General features: G+C 36.0%; 2 protein-coding genes across 3 annotated transcripts; both read right to left on the reverse strand.

The window, feature by feature from the left end:
• Nucleotides 1–12,005: 12,005 nt before the first annotated feature.
• Nucleotides 12,006–13,078, reverse strand: LOC103433395 (histone H4). The gene has a single exon (XM_008371647.4). The coding sequence runs from the start codon at nucleotides 12,459–12,461 to the stop codon at nucleotides 12,150–12,152; it is 312 nt and encodes a 103-aa protein (XP_008369869.1). The 5' UTR covers nucleotides 12,462–13,078; the 3' UTR covers nucleotides 12,006–12,149.
• LOC103408377 (kinetochore-associated protein KNL-2 homolog) lies at nucleotides 13,002–17,804 on the reverse strand. Of its 2 annotated transcripts, none has more exons than XR_003772676.2 (11): nucleotides 17,652–17,804; nucleotides 17,409–17,494; nucleotides 17,137–17,281; nucleotides 16,466–16,580; nucleotides 15,284–16,363; nucleotides 14,862–15,195; nucleotides 14,709–14,787; nucleotides 14,176–14,234; nucleotides 13,804–13,858; nucleotides 13,484–13,526; nucleotides 13,002–13,338 (listed from the first exon to the last, which is right to left on the reverse strand). XR_003772676.2 is itself a non-coding variant. In XM_008347228.4 (11 exons), the coding sequence occupies exons 1-10, from the start codon at nucleotides 17,724–17,726 to the stop codon at nucleotides 13,489–13,491; spliced, it is 2,046 nt and encodes a 681-aa protein (XP_008345450.2). In that variant the 5' UTR covers nucleotides 17,727–17,804; the 3' UTR covers nucleotides 13,002–13,338; nucleotides 13,484–13,488. The 2 variants fall into 2 exon arrangements, 1 of the variants encoding a protein (XP_008345450.2); XM_008347228.4 differs by having other exon boundaries at nucleotides 14,882–15,195.
• Nucleotides 17,805–24,230: the final 6,426 nt, after the last annotated feature.

Here is a 24,230-nt window from a genome sequence, read left to right on the forward strand (position 1 = left end):
CCATAGCCACGGGAAAGACTCCTCTCTGATTCCCAACGCAATTACTACCCATCATCGTTGCATGGCGTTGTGCTTCCCGCCTCACAATAGAGAACACTTCCTCCACAGATGGTAAAGGTTGTGATCTCAAGATATCACTACGTGCCTTATCAAATATATCATCAATCCCTGCTAAGAAGGCATACACACGATCTAGTTGGATCTCCTCTCGAAGTGTCTTTAAGTCACCAGCACATTCCATCTTGATTGGTCTCCTCTGATCCAATTCTTGCCAAACAGCTTTGAGATCGACATAGTATACACTGATAGGCCTCCCTTCTTTTCGAAGTCTGAATGATTTCACTTTCAACTCATAAATCTGAGAAATATCAGACTTGTCATAATACATTCGAGCAACTTCTTCCCAAACTTCTCTAGCAGTACGAAGATGGATGAAAAACCCATGATGGTAGGATCCATGGAATTAATCAACCACCATTTCACAATGGCATTCCCTGTCTCCCAAGCTTCATACTCGGCATTGTCCTCCTTGGGTTCTTTGATGCTTCCTATCACAAACCTTTTTTTATCATGCCCAGCGATATGCATCTCCAACACCTTGGACCAAAGAGGGTAATTTGATCCATTAAGTATTACAATACTAGGTACCGCCGAAGCATAACTCTGAATAACAACTGGGTTTCCGACTGAACCATGGGTAGAACCATGTGGTCAACCCTCCAACTTCAGCCCCATGTCGCCTTTGTCACTTGTCATAGGTCACAGCACACACAAGCACACTGCATGACAAACTATTCTTACTGCAGGTATGTAGCGAAAAAACCAGTCAATCTTCCTTTCTTCCCTCGCGACACGCAGCACGGCAGCACAGTGGGATTAAGGTTACAACTTGGCTCTGGTGCCAAATTGTATTTTATGGCTTAATCTCGTATATTCCATAATTCTGAGTAAATAGGTATATACAATTCTTGTTACAAAAGTAAACAAATAATGGACATAATATCCTTCCTAAACAAGACTCTAATAATTACAAAATATTTACATTCCTTTTTTCCTAAACCTTGACTTATTCCAATATTTTTTTGGGTGTATTTTGTGGTTTAATGTGTGATTTATTTGGAAATTAATGGATTAATTAGGCAATTAATCCATTGATTAGCAAATTAACACATTTTTAGAAAGAAAGTTTTGGAGGTTATGGAATGAATAAAATAAATAGCTAATTGATTAGCTAAAAAAGGGAAAATGAGGTAAAAGATATATGGAATGAAATAGGTTTTGGGAGTTACCTTATAGAAGGGATTTGATGAGATAGGTTTTGAATTGTTACCTATTTTGGGCACTTTTGATTTAGTTGAAGGATGATTGCCCGCTGCTCGCGCGCAGGAATCCCGTTGTACCTCAAGGATATTTTTGTCCTCTTTTGTCCAAAAATTGATGTGTCACCTTGTGATTATTTTTTGCTCCACAACTTGCTTACAATTGATTTGATTCAAACTCATTTGTAAGCAAGTTCGGTGTACAACAAAATGATTGCTTGCTTGTCACAAGAAAAATTGTGTTGGGTTACCAGAATTCAATTTTTCATTCTTCGTCACAGAATCTCCTTCAACTAATTGTTAAATCCCATCAAAGTTGTATTTTCTAGCCTTATTAGAAGTGCTTTTCTTTTTGTATTTACTGCTTTGATAAATACAGCCGTGGGCTGTGATTACAATTGATACCATGTGTCAAATGAGCTCACAAGTAATTTTGAACTCACGTATAAATCAATCCAAGGCGCATTTGAGCTCTAGTGTCCGTTTTAGGCCCCTATGACCCGACCCGACATTTCAAAAAGAACAACACAATCAAACTCACCTATTTGTTGTGGCATATGAGCCCATTTAACAGAGTTTTATCGTTTGCTAGCCCAAAAATTTAATAATTCAATAATTCTTCAGCCCATTTCAATGATTCAACGAGCCCACTATCTCGGTCCAGTGACCCAAGCTAGGCAAGTAGACCACTAATTGGATTGACTTGCCACCAATTGGATTTCAATCCGTCCTTAATATTTATTTTTTTTAACAATCAATATTATCTACCCTACGAAAAGGAAATGAGCTAAACCTTACAACAAAACTAACAATAATATAATTCAACTTAACTTTAAATTCATCTTTAACGAGAATCCAACCTAAAATCTTTGACATCTTACATACTAATGAAGAAGAATACTACTGAAGAATAATACTAAGTAAAAATATAAGGGTAAATTACATAAAACTACCTCAACTATTGGGTCATTAACAATTTCATACCTCGTCTTTAAAAAGTTTCAATGTCATACCTTATATTAGAATTTGTTGCAATTAGGCCTGGCAATTCCTGACACGACCCGATAACCGGACACGACATGACACGAAATTAACAGGTGTTCGGGTCGACACCATAACGAAACGGGTCGTTATCGGGTAACCCGATAAGCACCTGTTAAGATAACGGGTTTGTTTGGGTATACACGTGGGTAACACGATACACGATAAGCAGAATATTAATTTAATAATTTATAACCCTAAAAAAATACTATAATAATTATATATATATATATTAATTTAACAATTTTATACCCCTAAAAACTATAATAATTATATATATATATATATAATTAACTATAATAATTATAATAATTATATATACTATAATAATTATACCCAAAATATTAACTATAATAATTTTATATATATATATATATATATTAAATTTTATACCCCTAAAAACTATAATAATTATACATACAAAATAAATACAAAATAAATAGATTTAAATCTACTTAATAAATAAATATATATATACACACACACACACCATTGAACTTCATGGGATACGAATTATACGAAACTAATTTCAACGATCCAACCGTCAAACATGTTTGTATATACTTCGAGATCGCATACGCCAAAAATTGCAAAAAACAAACATTCAGAGAGCGAGTAACAGGACAAAACTTTTCGACGGTTATAAACGAAAAATCACTATTTAACGATCATTTTAACTCCGATTTTGATGATTTTTTACAACCACACTCCTTGACCCTATATGAATACAATGATCGAATTCGATCTTCAATATAAAATATTTACACTAGTGGATATCACAAAATCTTATGTTATACTTAATAAAAGTATGAATAAATTCTTAAGTATTAGTGAATCTATTGTTTTGATGGGATACTCATTCTACAAAACTAGTTTCAATGATCCAACCGTCAAACATGATTGTATATACTTCGAGATCGCATACGCCAAAAATTGCAAAAAACAAACATTCAGAGATCAAGTAATGGGACAAAAGTTTTCGACGGTTATAAACGAAAAATCACGATTTAACGGTTATTTTAACTCCAATTTTGATGATTTTTTACAACTACACTCCTTCACCCTATATGAATACAAGTAATGAATTCGATCTTCAATTTAAAATATTTACACTAGTGGATACCACAAAATCTTATGTTATACTTAATAAAAGTATGAATAAACTATTAAGTATTAATGAATCTATTGTTTTGATGGGATACTCATTCTACGAAACTAGTTTCAAAGATCCAACCGTCAAACATGTTTGTATATACTTCGAGATCGCATACGTCAAAAATTACAAAAAACAAACATTTAGAGATCAATTAACTGGAGAAAACTTTTCGACGGTTATAAAAAGAAAAATCACGATTTAACGGTCATTTTAACTCTGATTTTGATGATTTTTTGCAGCTACACTCCTTGACCTTATATGAATACAATGATTGAATTCGATCTTCAATTTAAAATATTTACACTAGTGGATACCACAAAATCTTTTATTATACTTAATAAAAGTATGAATAAACTATTAAGTATTAGTGTATCTATTGTTTTGATGGGATACTCATTCTACGAAACTAGTTTCAATGATCCAACCGTCAAACATGTTTATATATAGTTCGAGATCGCATACGCCAAAAATTACAAAAAACAAACATTCAGAGATTAAGTAACGGGACAAAACATTTCGACGGTTTATAACGAAAAATCACGATTTAACGGTCATTTTAACTCCGATTTTGATGATTTTTTACAACTATACTCCTTGACCCTATATGAATACAATGATTGAATTCGATCTTCAATTTAAAATATTTACACTAGTGGATACCACAAAATCTTATGTTATACTTAATAAAAGTATGAATAAACTCTTAAGTATTAGTGAATCTATTGTTTTAATGGGATACTCATTCTACAAAACTAGTTTCAATGATCCAACCGTCAAACATGTTTGTATATATTTCGAGATCGCATACGCCAAAAATTGCAAAAAAAAAACATTCAGAGAGCAAGTAACAGGACAAAACTTTTCGACGGTTATAAACGAAAAATCACGATTTAACGGTTAATTTAACTCCGATTTTGATGATTTTTTACAACTACACTCCTTGACCCTATATGAATACAATGATTGAATTCGATCTTCAATTTAAAATATTTACACTAGTGGATACCACAAAATCTTTTATTATACTTAATAAAAGTATGAATAAACTATTAAGTATTAGTGTATCTATTGTTTTGATGGGATACTCATTCTACGAAACTAGTTTCAAAGATCCAACCGTCAAAAATGTTTGTATATACTTCGAGATCGCATACGTCAAAAATTACAAAAAACAAACATTCAGAGATCAATTAACGGGACAAAACTTTTCGACAGTTATAAACGAAAAATCACGATTTAACGGTCATTTTAACTCCGATTTTGATGATTTTTTACAACTACACTCCTTGACCCTATATGAATACAATGATTGAATTCGATCTTCAATTTAAAATATTTACACTAGTGGATACCACAAAATCTTATGGTATACTTAATAAAAGTATGAATAAACTCTTAAGTATTAGTGAATCTATTGTTTTGATGGGATACTCATTCTACGAAACTAGTTTCAAAGATCCAACCGTCAAACATGTTTGTATATACTTCGAGATCGCATACGTCAAAAATTACAAAAAACAAACATTCAGAGATCAATTAACGTGACAAAACTTTTCGACGGTAATAAACGACAAATCACGATTTAACGGTCATTTTAACTCCGATTTTGATGATTTTTTACAACTACACTCCTTGACCCTATATGAATACAATGATCGAATTCGATCTTCAATTTAAAATATTTACACTAGTGGATACCACAAAATCTTATGTTATACTTAATAAAAGTATGAATAAACTCTTAAGTATTAGTGAATCTATTGTTTTGATGGGATACTCATTCTACGAAACTAGTTTCAAAGATCCAACCGTCAAACATGTTTGTATATACTTCGAGATCGCATACGTCAAAAATTAAAAAAAACAAACATTCAGAGATCAATTAACGGGACAAAACTTTTCGACGGTTATAAACGAAAAATCACGATTTAACGGTGATTTTAACTCCGATTTTGATGATTTTTTACAACTACACTCCTTGACCCTATATGAATACAATGATTGAATTCGATCTTCAATTTAAAATATTTACACTAGTGGATACCACAAAATCTTATGGTATACTTAATAAAAGTATGAATAAACTCTTAAGTATTAGTGAATCTATTGTTTTGATGGGATACTCATTCTACGAAACTAGTTTCAAAGATCCAACCGTCAAATATGTTTGTATATACTTCGAGATCGCATACGTCAAAAATTACAAAAAATAAACATTCAGAAATCAATTAACGGGACAAAACGTTTCGACGGTAATAAACGACAAATCACGATTTAACGGTCATTTTAACTCCGAATTTGATGATTTTTTACAACTACACTCCTTGACCCTATATGAATACAATGATCGAATTCGATCTTCAATTTAAAATATTTACACTAGTGGATACCACAAAATCTTATGTTATACTTAATAAAAGTATGAATAAACTCTTAAGTATTAGTGAATCTATTGTTTTGATGGGATACTCATTCTACGAAACTAGTTTCAAAGATCCAACCGTCAAACATGTTTGTATATACTTCGAGATCGCATACGTCAAAAATTAAAAAAAACAAACATTCAGAGATCAAATAACGGGACAAAACTTTTCGACGGTTATAAACGAAAAATCACTATTTAACGGTCATTTTAACTCAGATTTTGATGTTTTTTTACAACCGCACTCCTTGACCCTATATGAATACAATGATTGAATTCGATCTTCAATTTAAAATATTTATACTAGTGGATACCACAAAATCTTATATTATACTTAATAAAAGTATAAATAAACTATTAAGTATTAGTGAATCTATTGTTTTGATGGGATACTCATTCTACGAAACTAGTTTCAATGATCCAACCGTCAAACATGTTTATATATACTTCGAGATTGCATACGCCAAAAATTGCAAAAAACAAACATTCAGAGATCAAGTAACGGGACAAAACTTTTCGACGGTTATAAACGAAAAATCACGATTTAACGGTCATTTTAACTCCGATTTTGATGATTTTTTACAACTACACTCCTTGACCCTATATGAATACAATGATTGAATTCGATCTTCAATTTAAAATATTTACACTAGTGGAAACCACAAAATCTTATGTTATACTTAATAAAAGTATGAATAAACTCTTAAGTATTAGTAAATCTATTGTTTTGATTGGATACTCATTCTACGAAACTAGTTTCAATGATCCAACCGTCAAACATGTTTGTATATACTTCAAGATCGCATACGCCAAAAATTGCAAAAAACAAACATTCAGAGAGCACGTAACGGGACAAAACTTTTCGACGGTTATAAACGAAAAATCACGATTTAACGGTTAATTTAACTCCGATTTTGATGATTTTTTACAACTACACTCCTTGACCTTATATGAATACAATGATTGAATTCGATCTTCAATTTCAAATATTTACACTAGTGGATACCACAAAATCTTATGTTTATACTTAATAAAAGTATGAATAAACTATTAAGTATTAGTGAATCTATTGTTTTGATGGGATACTCATTCTACGAAATTAGTTTCAAAGATCCAACCGTCAAACATGTTTGTATATACTTCGAGATCGCATACGTCAAAAATTAAAAAAAACAAACATTCAGAGATCAAGTAACGGGACAAAACTTTTCGACGGTTATAAACGAAAAATCACTATTTAACGGTCATTTTAACTCCGATTTTGATGTTTTTTTACAACCACACTCCTTGACCCTATATGAATACAATGATTGAATTCGATCTTCAATTTAAAATATTTACACTAATGGATACCACAAAATCTTATATTATACTTAATAAAAGTATAAATAAACTATTAAGTATTAGTGAATCTATTGTTTTGATGGGATACTCATTCTACGAAACTAGTTTCGATGATCCAACCGTCAAACATGTTTATATATACTTCGAGATTGCATACGCCAAAAATTGCAAAAAACAAACATTCGGAGATCAAGTAACAGGACAAAACTTTTCGACGGTTATAAACGAAAAATCACGATTTAACGGTGATTTTAACTCCGATTTTGATGATTTTTTACAACTACACTCCTTGACCCTATATGAATACAATGATTGAATTCGATCTTCAATTTAAAATATTTACACTAGTGGAAACCACAAAATCTTATGTTATACTTAATAAAAGTGTGAATAAACTCTTAAGTATTAGTAAATCTATTGTTTTGATGGGATACTCATTCTACAAAACTAGTTTCAATGATCCAACCGTCAAACATGTTTGTATATATTTCGAGATCGCATACACCAAAAATTGCAAAAAACAAACATTCAGAGAGCACGTAACGAGACAAAACTTTTCGACGGTTGTAAACAAAAAATCACGATTTAACGGTTAATTTAACTCCGATTTTGATGATTTTTTACAACTATACTCCTTGACCTTATATGAATACAATGATTGAATTCGATCTTCAATTTCAAATATTTACACTAGTGGATACCACAAAATCTTATATTATACTTAATAAAAGTATAAATAAACTATTAAGTATTAGTGAATCTATTGTTTTGATGGGATACTCATTCTACGAAACTAGTTTCGATGATCCAACCGTCAAACATGTTTATATATACTTCGAGATTGCATACGCCAAAAATTGCAAAAAACAAACATTCGGAGATCAAGTAACAGGACAAAACTTTTCGACGGTTATAAACGAAAAATCACGATTTAACGGTGATTTTAACTCCGATTTTGATGATTTTTTACAACTACACTCCTTGACCCTATATGAATACAATGATTGAATTCGATCTTCAATTTAAAATATTTACACTAGTGGAAACCACAAAATCTTATGTTATACTTAATAAAAGTGTGAATAAACTCTTAAGTATTAGTAAATCTATTGTTTTGATGGGATACTCATTCTACAAAACTAGTTTCAATGATCCAACCGTCAAACATGTTTGTATATATTTCGAGATCGCATACACCAAAAATTGCAAAAAACAAACATTCAGAGAGCACGTAACAAGACAAAACTTTTCGACGGTTGTAAACAAAAAATCACGATTTAACGGTTAATTTAACTCCGATTTTGATGATTTTTTACAACTATACTCCTTGACCTTATATGAATACAATGATTGAATTCGATCTTCAATTTCAAATATTTACACTAGTGGATACCACAAAATCTTATGTTTATACTTAATAAAAGTATGGTATAGTACTATTGTTTTATTTTTTTTCATAATTATTTTGGTAAACTTCTCATAATTTGAATGATTTTTAATGTTTGGTTTTTTCTATGCTTAGTTTATGCAGAAGATAGTTATGACGTGGAAAACCTTACTGAAAACATCATCAACATAACTCTTGAAGGCAATAGATCAAGCCAAAGTTCTAATGCAATTTCATGATGATCGATGTAAATCGAGGATTTTGTAAATTGAGGTTTAAACTTTTGAGAAAGATTTCACAACCTTGAAAACAAAAACTGTTTCATTTTGCATATCCTTGCACATTTAAAATTTGTAATAGATTAGTAGTGTATGTATTATTTTTTTATTATGCTCTTATTTTCGAGTGTAGATGTAGTACTTAAACGACAAATGTGTTTTAATGTTTTGAAGTAATATTTATGTGGCAATGTGCGGTATGTGCAAATTTAAGAAAAAAAATATATTTTTCTTAACGGGTCATAACGGGTCATAACGGGTCGGGTCACTTTACCCGTTGGGTAAAGTGACACGACCTGTTAAGGACCCGTTAAGATAACGGGTGTGACACGACACGACTCGTTAAGATAACAGGTGTTACACGAAAACGACACGAACACGACTGACACGACTCGTTTGCCAGGCCTAGTTGCAATATCATACCTTCCATCAGTTGTCAGTCAATTCCTTTGTTAAATGCTAACGTGTCATGAGGCGAGGCCCACTTTCTATTAAAAATTAATAAAATATTAACTAAATATTAAAAAATTAAAAAACAAAACCCAAACCCATATCCCATCCCTCCCTCCACGCCCCCTCCCAGCGAATCCCACCTTCCCATCTTCCTCATCTGTCCCCCCTTCCAAACCCATAACCCCACTTCCCCCGCAACCCCCCCCCCCCAATTTCTCCCTCCCGAGCCTCCCAACCACCTCATCTCCTCCACTCTCTTCACCTCCCCTCCCATTCAAAACTTAAAAAAAAAAAAAAACCAGTTGAGGTGGTTCAACTTCGACAGGAAGGAAGGGTTGGATAGGGTGCGACAATCTGGACAATCTAGGTTCAAATTTGTTTCTTTTTTTTTTTTTTTTTTTTTTAAGTTTTGAATGGGAGGGGAGGTGAAGAGAGTGGAGGAGATGAGGTGGTTGGGAGGCTTGGGAGGGACAAAGGGCGGGGGAAGTGGGGTTATGGGTTTGGAAGGGGGGGACGGATGAGGAAAATGGGAAGGGGGGATTCGCTGGGAGGGGGCATGGAGGGAGGGATAGGATATGGGTTTGGGTTTTGTTTTTTAATTTTTTAATACTTAGTTAATATTTTATTAATTTTTTAATAGAAAGTGGGCCTCACCTCATGACACGTCAGCATTTAACAAAGGAATTGACAGACAACTGATGGAATGTATGATATTGCAACAAATTCGAATATAAGGTATGACTTTGAAACTTTTTAAAGACGAGGTATGAAAATGTTAATGACCCAATAGTTGAGGTAGTTTTATGTAATTTACCCTTATATTTTTACTTAGTATTATTCTTCAGTAGTATTATTCTTCATTAGTATGTAAGATATCAAAGATTTTAGGTTGGATTCTCGTTAGGAGGCTTCAGAGGGAGAAAATGGGGTTGCAGTTCTGGGTTTGGAAGGGGGGACGGATGGGGAAGATGGGAAGGATGGGTTTCTGCTGCTAGGGGGTGTGAGGATGGGTTCTAGGTTTGGGTTTTTTTCTTTTTTTTCCTTTTTTTTTAAATTTAGTTAATATTTTAATAGAAAATGGGTCATGTCTCATGACACGTTAGCATTAAATTGACAGACAACTGACGAAAAATACAACATTGCAACAAATTTAAAGATAAGGTATAACATTGAAACTTTTTTAGTAAAGTACAAAAAACTACCTCAACTATTGGTGTCACGACACCTTCATACCTCATCTTTTAAAATTAACAATGTCATACCTCATCTTACGAATTTGTGCCAATGTTAGACATCCGTCATTTTTTCTGTTAATTTCTCTGTTAAATGCTGACGTGACCCGACACGTGTCCCACTCACTAATCCAACTGGATCAAAAAATAATTAAATATTCAAAAATTAAAATATATATATAATCTCTCTCTCCTCCCCCCCCCCCCTTTCTTGCCTCTCTCTCTTCTCTGCATCCCAGAAGACCTAAAACCCCTTCCCACTCGACTCCTCCCCCCCCCCCGACCCCTTCCCACCCATCATCCACCACCCTCTCTCCCCTCTCTATCTTGCCTCTCATTCTCCTCTCCACCGTAGTCTCCTTCCTCCCCACTTCTCTATCTCTCCGTGCCCAGAACCGCCTAAAGCCACTTGGGTTTTTTCATCCGCCAAACTCTTGCCCATTGACCTGTGTCCCCCCTACTACCCTATAGACTCAGACTTCGTCGCAAATCAGACCGGTTCCCAATCCGAGTACAGGTCGACGTCGTCGGTTTGGGCGTCCAGGTGCAGATCGAGGATGGCAAAGTGAGGGAGGCGAAGTAGTCAAGGAAGATGATGTCGTGGAACGACGTCATTGCGATCTCCAGATCAAGGGTGGCGGAGTAAGAGAGGCGGAGTAGTCGAGCAATATTGGGTTCTTCGTTTTAGGGTTTTCAAATTGCGGCAACAATTGTTGCAATGGGAATGTGGGTTTTGTTCCTCCGGGGTCTGGGTCTTCTAGGATACAGAGAAGAGGGAGCCGAGAAAGGGGGAAAGGGTGGTGAAGGACGGGTGGGAAGGTATCGAGTAGGAAGGGGTTTGGGGTTGTAGAGAAGAGAGACGAGAAAGGGGGAAGAGAGAGAAGAGACAGTGAGAGAGATTTAATATTTTTTTTTTAATTTTTGAATATTTTATTATTAAAAATATATTTTATTATTTTTAAGTATTTAACAGAAAAATTAACAAAAAAAACTAATGAATACTTGACATTTACATAAATTTGTAAGCTAAAATATAACATTGTCAATTTTAAAAAATAAGGTATAAAAATATTATGACATCAATAAATAAAGTAATTTTTTATACTTTACCTAAACTTTTTTAAGACAAAATATAAAACTATAACAATATTTAAAGTAATTTTATGTAATTTACCCAAAACATAACTACCTTTCTTTCTAAATACCCAATTCGATTGGACAATTTGTCAACATAACTACCTAACCGGACTCAACCTATTATTTGATCAAGTACGAATCAACTTTATTAATCCAACGTTGTAACAACTTGTCAACATAACCACCCAACACAAAAGCATCGAAATACAATTTCAATAGAAACAAAATAGATAAAATTAACAGAAATTTCATTCAAAAGTTCGAATGAAAACAGATTCACGTTCCATTAATATCCAAACTACAAACATTAAATTTCTGAAATTCGTTAACTAAATCTACCGACCAATTTACAGAAATCCCCAGTCCGATACCACAACAACCTAACCCCCGAACCCGTACAGAGTCCTACCCTGCCTCTTGAGCGCATAGACGACGTCCATCGCCGTCACAGTCTTCCTCCGGGCATGCTCGGTGTAAGTCACAGCATCCCGGATCACATTCTCCAAGAAGATCTTGAGCACTCCGCGGGTCTCCTCGTAGATGAGGCCGCTGATACGCTTGACGCCGCCACGGCGAGCCAGACGGCGGATGGCGGGCTTGGTGATACCCTGGATGTTGTCCCTCAGCACCTTTCTGTGCCTCTTGGCTCCTCCTTTGCCCAACCCCTTGCCTCCCTTGCCGCGTCCAGTCATTGCCGCGGAAATGAAATTAGGGTTTGATTTTGGATCTGGTATTCAAATTGAGAGAGCGAGTTACCGTGACGGAGAGGTCAGGTGGAGGGCTTTATATAGAGAGGTTTGGGAGCTTTGATACGTGGGTTGTGTTTCTTTACATGAGATTTGGGGGGAATATGAGGACTGTTGGATTGGGGGCAATCGACGGTTAAGGATTGCGATCCGTGCCGTGGGTTTGCAGATTGTGGGTTCACGAGGATCAATGACGTGGCGAGTTTTGTGTGTTTTCGATAATAATGACTGTGAACCGTTGGATATAAGCGTTATCTACGTCCGACAAATCGGGGTGACTCGGATTTAGTTGATGCTTGAAAATGGTTCAAGTTCAACTGCAAGATTGAAAATCCTTCCAATTGATGTCTGAATACCAAACGAGACCTCAAGGACAAATGACTCATTTCCCTCATTGTTCAATAAAATTTGCACGTAATCTAACTCTGCGGCAAATCCGTGGATTTGCCGCAGAGTTCCAAATTTGCAGGGAAAAAATTAGACGACTGAAGGAAATAAGTCATTATCGTTGAATTGCAATGATTAGTCTACATGGGTTACAAAAGCACTCTAAATAATCATGACAATACAACGATTAACTTAAATCCAACGCGTAGAGTAGAAACGATAGATCCTCAGTTCAGGTTGTCTCCTGTACATACTCGTGCAGTTTTCCAAAATGGTTATCATCGAGTAGCGGTCAGCTTGACATGAGTTTACAGCCTCTAATCTCTCCCATCCGTGTTAGAATCCCTGTAAAAATAACCGACACGTGCCTCTTTGCTTTTAGTACGCCCCAAACTCCTTGAGATTCTTGTTCCAACCGGTAACCTGTGTTCAGATTCTACAATGACAAAGTCAAATGTTAAACTGGTGATTCTTGTCAACGTAATTTGAATTTTTTTGAGATTGTATTCAGCTCACTTTGGATACCAACAATTCTTACAACAAGGTAGGAAATGAGTCTAAAATTTTGCTAGAAAACCAACCTCTATCATCGTATTCTGCTTTTCTGAGACCCAGATTTGCTGCCTGAAAACATGCGACGCATGCAATAATCGGCATGTATTACAGTAAACCAAACCAAGAAGCAGATTAAATCCACAAAACGGTAAGGAATCTATAGAGTCAGTAGTCAATGAAAGAAACCCGGAAAGCACCAAGTTAAAATCAGTATCAACCCCCCAGTTGCAGTTTATTCTATTCATATATAGCCAGCTAGAGAATACCAGAAGCAGTCGACTTTAAACGCTACTATGTTTAGGAGGGAAAAGAGTTGCCAGCTAAATACAGTTTATAAGGGACAAACCTCTTGATGGTGTTACTACAGGTCGGTCATCCTGAATTCCAGTAATGTTACGATCCTAAAAATAAAACCCAAGAGAGTGTCAATGTACCTTCAAGCTAATAATTAGTCAGGCCATAAAATTATGGAAGTAGACATAAATTATAAAAAGAAATTGTGTAGCAAACCCCCCTACATAGTGTTGTACGAGTACGGCTCAAAAGAGTTATTTTTCTTTTTGGATAAGTTGGTATGCTTTGTAATTTTGATAAATCAAACCCTACTACATATTTTCCACCTATCCACCAGTGAGCGTGCAGCATACATGGTTGTTGCAGGTGAAAGCTAACATAAAAGGAAAATGAATAAAGCAAGAAAGGAAAGGTAGGGAAAAACCAAGTCATAGACTGCTGCTTGATTCCGCCAGAATTCCATGGTGGGTAGAAGTAGTCTCCCTGCAACATAGAGAAATCACATTTTTATAACTTTCATTGTTTGCTGATACACTGTCACAAACAAAATCAATTAAACAAAGTGATATTGACAAAAGATAATAATAAATAGATCAATAGAACAGTACAAATTAAAATTCTGTTGTTTTAACAAAATACAAAACTGAAAATACCACACAGACATGTTTCAAATGCTATGAACCATTCATTTGAACAGAAATGTGCATCCAAAGTTCCCTCATATATCTAGCCATGGAAACTATAACTGGGCTTGTGTATTTCATTTGGCAATGATATTAACTGACAGACTAAGGATAAATATAGCAAAAGAAAAGTAGAACCGTTGTGTGCTTGAATGTGTGTGAAGGGGAGAGAGAGAGAGAGAGAGAGAGAGAGAGAGAGAGAGAGAGAGAGAGAGAGAGAGAAAGAGAGAGAGAGAGAGAGAGAGAGAAGAGAGAGAGAGTCGCACAAATTCACCTGTTCTGGACCGTTTCAAATTCAAAGATTCTGGAGAAATGATAGACACTTTCTTGTTCTCCACTGGAGTGGGAGTTTCCTAAGCAGACGTTAAAAAGTCAGCATAAATGTGATAATAACAAGACCATTGGAGATACGTGACAATTAACTTACTTTTACTACAGCCAGCTTACCGCGGCATCAATGGTTGTTTTCCTCTTAGCTTTCTTCCTGGGTGTGTTTTCCTTCTTGGCATCAGTTTTTCCTTCTCCAACTGCAATATTGGCAGTTTTTCTCTTACTCTTTTTCCTGGATGTGTTTTCTGTTTTGGTGTCAATTCGTCCTTCTCCAACTACAATATTGGTAGTTTTTCTCTTACTCATTTTTCTGGGTGTGTTTTCTGTTTTGGCATCAATTCGTCCTTCTCCAACTACAATATTGGTAGTTCTTCTCCTAGTTTTCTTCCTGGATGTGTTTTCTGTTATGGCGTCAACTGCCCCTTCTCCAACTGCAATATGAATTTGTCAGTTTGATTAGTTCAAGAGAAGGCCAGAGGGTGAAAAAGCTTATCAAATTGTTCCCAGCATGCACCCTACCTTGAGCTGTTAGTCCCTGTTTTCCAATGCCGGTGGGTTCCAAATCTTCTAGACAGTCAAAATCTAGTCTTTTTACCACGTTCCCGCTGTTTGGTTCTTGAAGCTCTGAATCAGAAGGCTGGGACATACTTCTCCCTCCTACTTCACAATAATCATTTTTTGAAGTGTCGCCCAGAGTTTTAGGGACTGTGGGAATAAAATCCACTATAGTTGGTTCTTGAAGCTCAGGATCTGAAGGACGGGACATACTTCCCCCTCCTACTTCACAATTATCATTTTGTGAAGTGTTGCTCAAAGTTTTAGAGACTGCCGGAACAGAATCCAATGTAGTTGGTTCTTCAAGTTCAGGATCTGAAGGACAAGACATACTTCTCCCTCCTACTTCACAATTACCATTTTGTGAACAGCTCACAGTTTTAGCAATTGCTGGAACAGAATCCACTGTACTTGGTTCTTGAAACTCAGAAGCAGAAGGATGGGACATACTTCTCCCCTTCCCTTTATAATTGTCATTTTCTAAAGTGTTGCTCGCAGTTTTAGAGACTGCTGGAACTGGAACAGAACCCACTGTATTTCTCTCACAGTTCAATCCACTTTCCAGCATTTGCTTCTCTTTCCCTTTACTCCTTAAAAGATTTGACAAACTTCTGAACAGTTCACCCAAAGAAAGTCTTGGATCTTCCTCTGATATGTCCACTTTCTCTCCAGACTGAGTGGTTGCAACTGATGCTCCATCAAGGTTCTCGATGGCCTCTGACGCCACACTAGATTTTGTAATCTTATTCTTCATAAAGCATCTGGATACGGGTTTCTTCTGATTGCTTTCCAGATTCGTTGGTCTACCAATACTCTGAAAATCACCTGATCCAAAATTCGCTCTTCCTGTTTCCTCCTCAGCAGCATGCTTGGGCATGTCATCAACTTTTGTGTCATCAACAGCTACATTTATAAACCGCTTAGAAGATTGCTTTGCGACTTCAACATCATGCCTATCTTCAGAAGAGAGCTGCTCATGTGGAGGTTCTTCCAGATCAAAATGCACAGCAGTTGGAGCAGAACTTTCTGTGCCTGCATCCACTCCTGAGAAAGAGAGAAAATATTTAAATGCAAAGAAAATTTTGGAATGAATGGTACACATTTGGATATTTTAAGTGTTACTTCCCGGAGGAGCAGCTAACTTGCCTGAATGAGAAGTACTTTCAGGACCAGCTCCAGCAATGCTAGAATCTCCTCCAAAGAACTTTACAACACATTGTTCCCAGTGAGGAGGAAAGCCAAAAACAAAATGGCTGAAAACCTATTTAGGATCAGCCACAAACATCAATTGGGAATGTCCCAAATTTTAATGATATAAGATGGAATCCCACACATGTAACTTCTGAGAATATGTTATGCAACAACAAAAAATTACAGGTCGACCCTTCTACTGGTTAGCAGGGCTCCTAGACGAACAAGCAAAGCTACGGCTGAATTGGCCAAAGTAAATTTACTAGAATTTGATACAGACACATTGAGTGCTCATCATTCACTTGTGCTTGTAAAACCAAGACAAAGGGTAATTTCGCATTCTCCATAATTATACTTAATGCCGATATTCATAGCTAATATACTAAGTTACCACTAATTGATTGTTCAAAGCATCAATATCCCAATCTGGATCCGAATTAATGACGGTTCCCAATACTCAGTACCTACAGCATTTGTGAGTCCCCAACACTCTCAAATGCACGTATTTTTCAACACATCCATTCAAACCCAAAATTCAAAACTAAATTTGTACTGAAAAAAACAATATTCGCAATGTCAACCAAAATCAGTAAAGAAGAGCAATATTAACAACTATCGAGTACTACCTCAGACGGAAACCCATTTTCGATAGTCTTCTGCTCGTTTATGAACCCTTTGATGGCTACACAGATGCCATCCACCGTCTCCAGAGTGAAAATATCGAATCTTTTACTTATTGGTGCAGACGAAAACACTCTCCTGGCTTCGTTCCTGAAATTCAACAGCACAATTAACAATTAAGTCCTTCAACAACAGAATTATAAAAACTAAGAGCTCAAAATAATCAAATTATAAAAATCAAAATAATAAAACCCTAGAACAGCGAAATGTATCTCACTCAATAGAAGTCACGCCGGCGACGGCTAGCCCCTTCCCTCCGACGTCATTTTCGGCTATAATCAACCACCAATCGTGCAGACATACCTTTAGAAATTCAAAAGCGAAATAGGGTAAAAATATTTTTCAATAGTTATGTGTGTGTGTGTGTGTGTGTGTGTGTGTGTGTGTTTGTGTGTGTGTGTGTGTGTACAGACACGAAATGACAGAAATTAAGTTGTGGAGAAGTAGATAAAGGAGTTACTGTTTTCTGAAAGTAGGAGCCATCAGCGTTGTCGCCGCCGTGGACGGTTGGGTTCGCGGCAGGAGTGGAAGCCATGGCTCATGAGAGTGAAGCTCGGGTAATGGATCAATCGGGAAAGACGAAAATAGGGCGCGAGTGTTATATATTTTTGGGTTAATCCAATTTATTACCTTAAAATTTCTTGGTTTTCAATACTTGATCCATAAAATTTTTTTTGTCCCAGTCTAATACCTTAAGTTATAATTCTGTGACACTTTCATACATCTGTTAAATTTTTCATTAAAACTTCTGTTAACTGATGATGTGGCTCGCACGTATACAATAACTGAGCGCCACATGTCAATATGAGCCTACTTGAATATTAAAAAATTAAAAATACAAAAACACAAAAAAAAAAAATATATATATATATATATATATATATATATACCCACCCGTCTTCTACCTCTCCCAACCCCCTCTCTCCCTTCTTTCTTCTGCAACCCACACCCTCCTTTCTCTCCTCTGCAACCCCTACCGACCCACCCTCCCTCTTTTCTCTCCTCTGCAACCCACACCACGCTCCCTCATCTTCTCTGCAACCCATACCCACCTCTCCTACCTCACCTCATGTGAAATCCCGCTCCCGGATTTCACTGTTATAATCTACGTATTGTTATTATTGAAAATTATGTTATTTTCGAGAATTTATATTAATTTATTTGAATTTAGATTTTAATTAAACTAGTTACGAAGTTTGAAGTTTGGAAATTAATTATTTAAAATCTGTAGGTCTTTCGAGATCACAATTTATATTTCTAAGTAGAGCTCGATCTCACGAACGTGTATGCGCAAACCGTTCGTGAAACGAAATTATAACGAAAGAGTTATTAATGTTTGAAATTATGGACATTTTTGTAATTTTGTCCTCATTTAAAAGGCTCCAGAAAATTTGGAGCAAAGGATGTGCCACGTGTGTGGCTAGGATGAAAGCAAAAGAAGAGATGGACAGCTGGGATAGAAAGGAAAGAAGAGATAGGAGAGAAAGAAGGGAAAGGATGGGAGAAGAGACCAACCATAAAAGAAAGAAATGAGGGGAAATGAGAGGAAGGGGAAGCAGGGGATCATCGACCCGTCCCCCTTTTTCGACCCCACCCAACTCCTGTTTGTGTTCTCCAGCAAACCAAGTCACCTAACCACCGGGAAAACATTCCCCATCATTCCCTCTTCCTATTACACCCCAAAAATCTTAGATTTTTATCATGGAATTTAGGAAACACCATACTGGTGGGTGCAGCGGTTCTTGATTCGATCCTCCCATTTCTAAAACAATTTCTTCCAACTACCACCACCAATAGACTTCCCTTGAGGTTTGGAACAAAGCCCAAACAACCTTGAAGGCGGCGGAGCACTGGAGGTGATAGATGGAAGTCACCCAAATCAAGGGTTTCCTACGGTTCGTGGGCAATTTAAGGTGTTTCCCAGCCAAATTAGACTTGGCCACATGTATGAAACTTGTTCCCCTCATTGAGACTTACTTGCTTGTAAAATTTGGTAATTTTTGGAAATAGTTGAATTTTTCCAATAAGTCGGGACGCCCGACCGCCACCCGTGGCAGCGCGTGGCTATTTGGCCGACGATGTCTTTGTAAATACTATTAGATGCCCTTAGTTTATGTTTGATATATGTATGATGTAATTTGATTGTTTGAACTTAGTTTTATTACGATACATTACTTGATCAAAATATGAATCGACGATCCGACTGTTGGATCGTCTCCAAACTTTAATGCATTATGGCACATAATATTGAAGACATTAGGAAATGACGGATCGGGAATCGGATGTACAAATCTTCCCGAATTGAATTTCTAAGTTTGTAAAACTAATTGTTGAATGTCACTTAATTCTAGAAATTGGCGGAAATCCGGCCGTCGGATCTCGATAAGAATTTAGTATGTTGTTTTATAAGCATAATGTGGACCTTAGGAAGTTACGGATCTAAAATACGATGTGCGGATCTTCTGGATTAAAGTACTAGGGTTTGGACCCCACCGTTGACCGAGAGTTGACTTTTGGTCAATAGGCATTGAACCATTTGAATTACTAAAATTAGTATTACTAGAGACTCAGTGAGGCGTTGCAGTCTTGTCTCGGTGAGTGACTTTAATATATTATATTAGTATCCTTTGTGAATATGACTTGGTTTTATAAATGTGTTTTCTGTTAAAATGTGATTCTTTTATAATTGGTCATCAATCTATTTTTATTAAATATGATTTGACTCATGGATTGGAAATATTTGTGAAAAGGTGATTTGAAGTGCATATTGAAATGTTTATCAATTGTATTGTAAATATATATTTGAAATGTTGAGAAATGTGTGGGCTAATGTCACGAGGTTAGGTGACACTGAGTCTGCACCATGTAGCAGTGGTACATGAATGGTCCTACTTGGTTAATCCGCGATGGGGGACCATATTATTTATGGATCACGCTTGGTTAATCCGCGATGGGCAATCTTTATGGCCATGTATACTTAGGAGTGATCATGCTTGGGTAATCCACAATGGGCAATCCTTATGGCCATGTATACTTAGGAGTGATCATGCTTGGTTAATCCGTGATGGGTGATCACTGCCTAACAGTTATGTAGGTGTGACTCTGCTTGGTTAATCTGCTAAGAAGGGTCACTACCTACTTGGTTATCTTGACCCTGCTTGGTTAATCCGCAATGAGGGGTCACCAGTGGTCCTGTTTGGTTAATATGCGATGGATGATCCTTATGGCCATACATACTTAGGGGTGATCATGCTTGGTTAATCCGCAATGGGTGATCACTGCCTAACAGATTCGTGGGAGTGACACTTCTTGGTTAATCCGCAATTGAGGGTCACTATCTACATGGTTACTCAGGGGTGGCTCTGATTAGTTAATCCGTTATGGGGGGCCACTTCCTGTTTGGTTACTTATGTAGGCTTTGGCCGAACTGCGTCCCTCTAGCCTTAGTTTTTAATGTACATATGAACAATGTTTTTAAGAATATAGTGGTTTGAATTAGAAAAACCGTTGGATGTCTGGGTGACTCCTACGGAGTTTTCAGCGACTTGATTATGACTCCATAAAGCATGATTCTATATTTGATGTTTATAGATTGTGATTGATGGTCTGTTTCAATTGAATATCACATATTTGCATTATTGTCACTCACTCGAGCTTCACAGCTTATTTGAGTGTCTGATTTGCCCAGTGTCCCATCTCCTTGATGCAGGCATGATTGTACATATGACAAATATGGGTAGATTACGAACAACAACTTGGTATTTTAGTTATGTTGAGTGGTCCGGAATCGTTACCCTTGCTCATTTCCATAAGGTTAGTCTAGAACCCTAGATTCGAGTGAATGAGAATTACCCCTAATAGACGTTGTGAATATAAATTAGAATTACCATGTTTATTACTCATAATCCAAGTAGGGAATTATATAGATTCCCTTAGTTAAATTTGTGAAATGACAAGTTATCGCATTGATTGATTAACGTAAATAAATGCTAAGATCATGCATTTTTTTTTATTAATTGACGAGATTGCAGAATGACTTTGGGTTATTATTTTAATATTTTAGTTGATCAATGTGGCTTGAGAAGAATATTGTGCTTCGTCATTGGTTCTTTGACATATTGCATGGTATGCATTGTCATATATTGTTGAGACATAGCGATTTATGTGATGGTTGTTTGAGTATAATGAAATGACGAACTACGAATGGCTTGATCTCTATTGAGGGTACGTAGGCAGTCTAACGGGAGGTTAGATGCAGCCATAAAGTGTACAAACAACTTTTCTACGCAATTCGAGGCATGGGATGTGCTCGGTATATATCCCAGAGACGTGTATGTTAGATATATGGTTATTTGATGACGTCACGTGTCGATCCTGGATGTATGTCGAGATCGGGGCATGACACCTCACCTCCGCTCCATCCCTTCTTTCTTCTGCCCCCACCCAATGCTCTATACCCAACCCACCTCCACTCTCTTCACCTCCCATCCCTTCTCTCTCCTCCATCCTCTTCACCTTCACCCTTTGCAAAAACCCTAATCCCCAAAATATAAGGAATACAAATTTGAAATTTGATCTGGAGTAGCTACGATTCACGAGCCAATCGAGGAGAAAGAAGAACCAAAGCAAATGAGCCACCACGCGCCGTTGTCGAAGTCCAGTGGGGTGGCGGCTGGGGCTAGGAATGCTTAAGAATCAGTTAGTATTTGGAAATTTATCCAAATTAGGGATTTGGGTCAACTGGGTTTTTGATAAATTTCATAAATTGTATGGGTTTCTTGTTGAATTGGAATTCCTTTGGATGGGATTTTGTTGAGTTGGGTGTGCGGGAAGGGTGGGTACGGGTTATAGAGGAGAGAATGGAGGGTGGTGCAGGTTGCTGAAGAGAGAAGGGATTGAGGGGTGCTAGTTGCAAAAAGAGAGAAGGAAGGAAGAGGGTGGGGGGATGAGGTACGAGACGGATGGGTTTTTTTTGTATTTTTTATTTTATAATATTCAAGTGAGCCCATATTAACATGTGGCACCTAGTTATTGTTCACGTGGGTGCCACATCATCAGTTAACAGAAGTTCTAACGGAAAACTTAACGGATGTATGAAAGTGTCCTAGAATTATAACTTTAGAAACCAGACAGGGACGAAAAAAACTTCACTGTTGAAAAACAAGAAACTTCAAGGTAGTAAACTGAGATTAAGCCTATTTTTAAGAGTAAATTATAGTAATGATCCCTTAACTTTAACTCAATTGAAGCAATAATCATTCAACTAAAAATCTACTACCATTGGTCTCTATACTCATCAAAATGTGCAGCTATGGTCTCTTAACTAATAATTTATTACCATTAGTCCCTCAACTTTAATACAACTGGAGAAATGGTCCTTCAACTTTAACTCAATTGTAGCAATGGTCCTTCCAACATAACTCATTTTGGCAAAATTCTGACAAAAATGACTATCGTTACACATTTTGATGAATTGAGGGACCAATGGTAATGAATTTTTAGTTGATTGATCATTGCTCCAATTTAATTAAACTTGAGAGATCATTACTACAATTTACTCTCTTTTTTTATATAAAAATAAACAATCGATGCAATTTTAACATGTAAAAAAATTTCTTTACATAATTAATTATATTTATTTCAACATATTATTATATCTTTATCAATGCAATTGTGTGTATATTTCATGAGAGATATGAAAATTTAAAATTATATTTTTGAGAGCATTTTTACTTACTACCATTCAATTTAGTGGATGTTCGTCTTCCTATCAACAGATTGTCATGTGTCCCCTCCTACTCAAGGTATTAAATATCGATGATATCGGAAATATCGGTAGTCCAAAAACACAGAAATATCGATGGAAATATCGGGATATTATCGATATCGATAAAAATAATATGGAAACCACGGAAATTGTAAGAAAAACTTGGAAATTTTTATTGAAACTTTGCAGAATGTTTATTTAGTCAATTATCTATTAGTTTATCATAAAAAATTGGAAGAAAATGCATTGCATGATGGATTTAACTGATTTAAGTTGATTATATAGCGAGCTGACAAACATTGTGAGTGTAGAAAATATGTAGTAATTAATGAAAGAAGTTTAAACACACCATAATCATTTATATATAATGAATTAGTACAATATTTTACACTTTATACATTACATGGTATTAACAATTTAATGTTCATTCGTACAACTAAATATATGCAACTCGACAAGATTTAGACATGAGTGAGTGAGAAACAGAAAAAAGAGGGGCACTTAAGATCTAAGAGAGGAATTTTCACTATTTTATGATTAATACAATTTCAAGGATAAATGCACATTCAGCATCTCTAATAGTAATACTATATTTGGGGTACCATACTATATTTCAAGTCAAATGTGAGATGTCTAAATGAACTAAGCAAGATAAGATCAAATTGCTTAGGGTATTAGAAAATAGAAAGTGAATAAAAATGACAGAATATTGTACCGAATTTTGCACTTCCAACTTTTAATGCATTAGGGTGCATTGTAGACGTTCAAGTTCCATATTATAGCATATAGCAATTAACAACCCGAAAATCGACACATTGGAGAAGACCTAACATTAATCTGGGTGCTAATGATGTTTTTCAAGTTTGTATAAAGTAAATGTCAAATTTTTTACGTATTTGGAAATTATATCTAGCGCAAGGACTTGTATCATCCTAAACAATTTTTTCGTTGATAGTTATTGGAGCACCGCCCGTTTTTGTGTTATGTAATGAGTGGTCACAAGCTATGGATAGACTCTCGGATGAGGAAGTTGTTGAAGCCATCGGGGGATTCACAACTAGTATACATACGCTTATAATGGAAGACAACAATATTAATGTAGAAATGGTGCAGCAAAGGATGGTAGCTGAAAACAAAGATGTAGCAAGGAAAGTAAAGTTTTTGGAGGCAGAGGAGGGGAAGGAACAGAAGATTCTGCATAAGCTGGTGTGCGGTAGAGGAGGAAAAAAGAATGTTGCTTCTAGTAGTTTGCATCCCACATCGGCCGTGCAC

This window comes from Malus domestica, chromosome 04 (genome assembly GCF_042453785.1).
Source record: "Malus domestica chromosome 04, GDT2T_hap1".
Taxonomy (NCBI): domain Eukaryota; kingdom Viridiplantae; phylum Streptophyta; class Magnoliopsida; order Rosales; family Rosaceae; genus Malus; species Malus domestica.

Bases quoted from the DNA above. Each gene is read 5' to 3' on its own strand.
- LOC103433395 (XM_008371647.4), bottom strand. From the start codon at position 12,461: ATGACTGGACGCGGCAAGGGAGGCAAGGGGTTGGGCAAAGGAGGAGCC.
- LOC103408377 (XM_008347228.4), bottom strand. From the start codon at position 17,726: ATGGCTTCCACTCCTGCCGCGAACCCAACCGTCCACGGCGGCGACAAC. The intron at 17,282-17,408 runs GTGAGATACATT...GTTGAATTTCAG, and splicing joins GCCGGCGTGACTTCTATTGA to GAACGAAGCCAGGAGAGTGT. The intron at 16,364-16,465 runs GCAAGTTAGCTG...TCTCTTTCTCAG, and splicing joins TGAAAGTACTTCTCATTCAG to GAGTGGATGCAGGCACAGAA.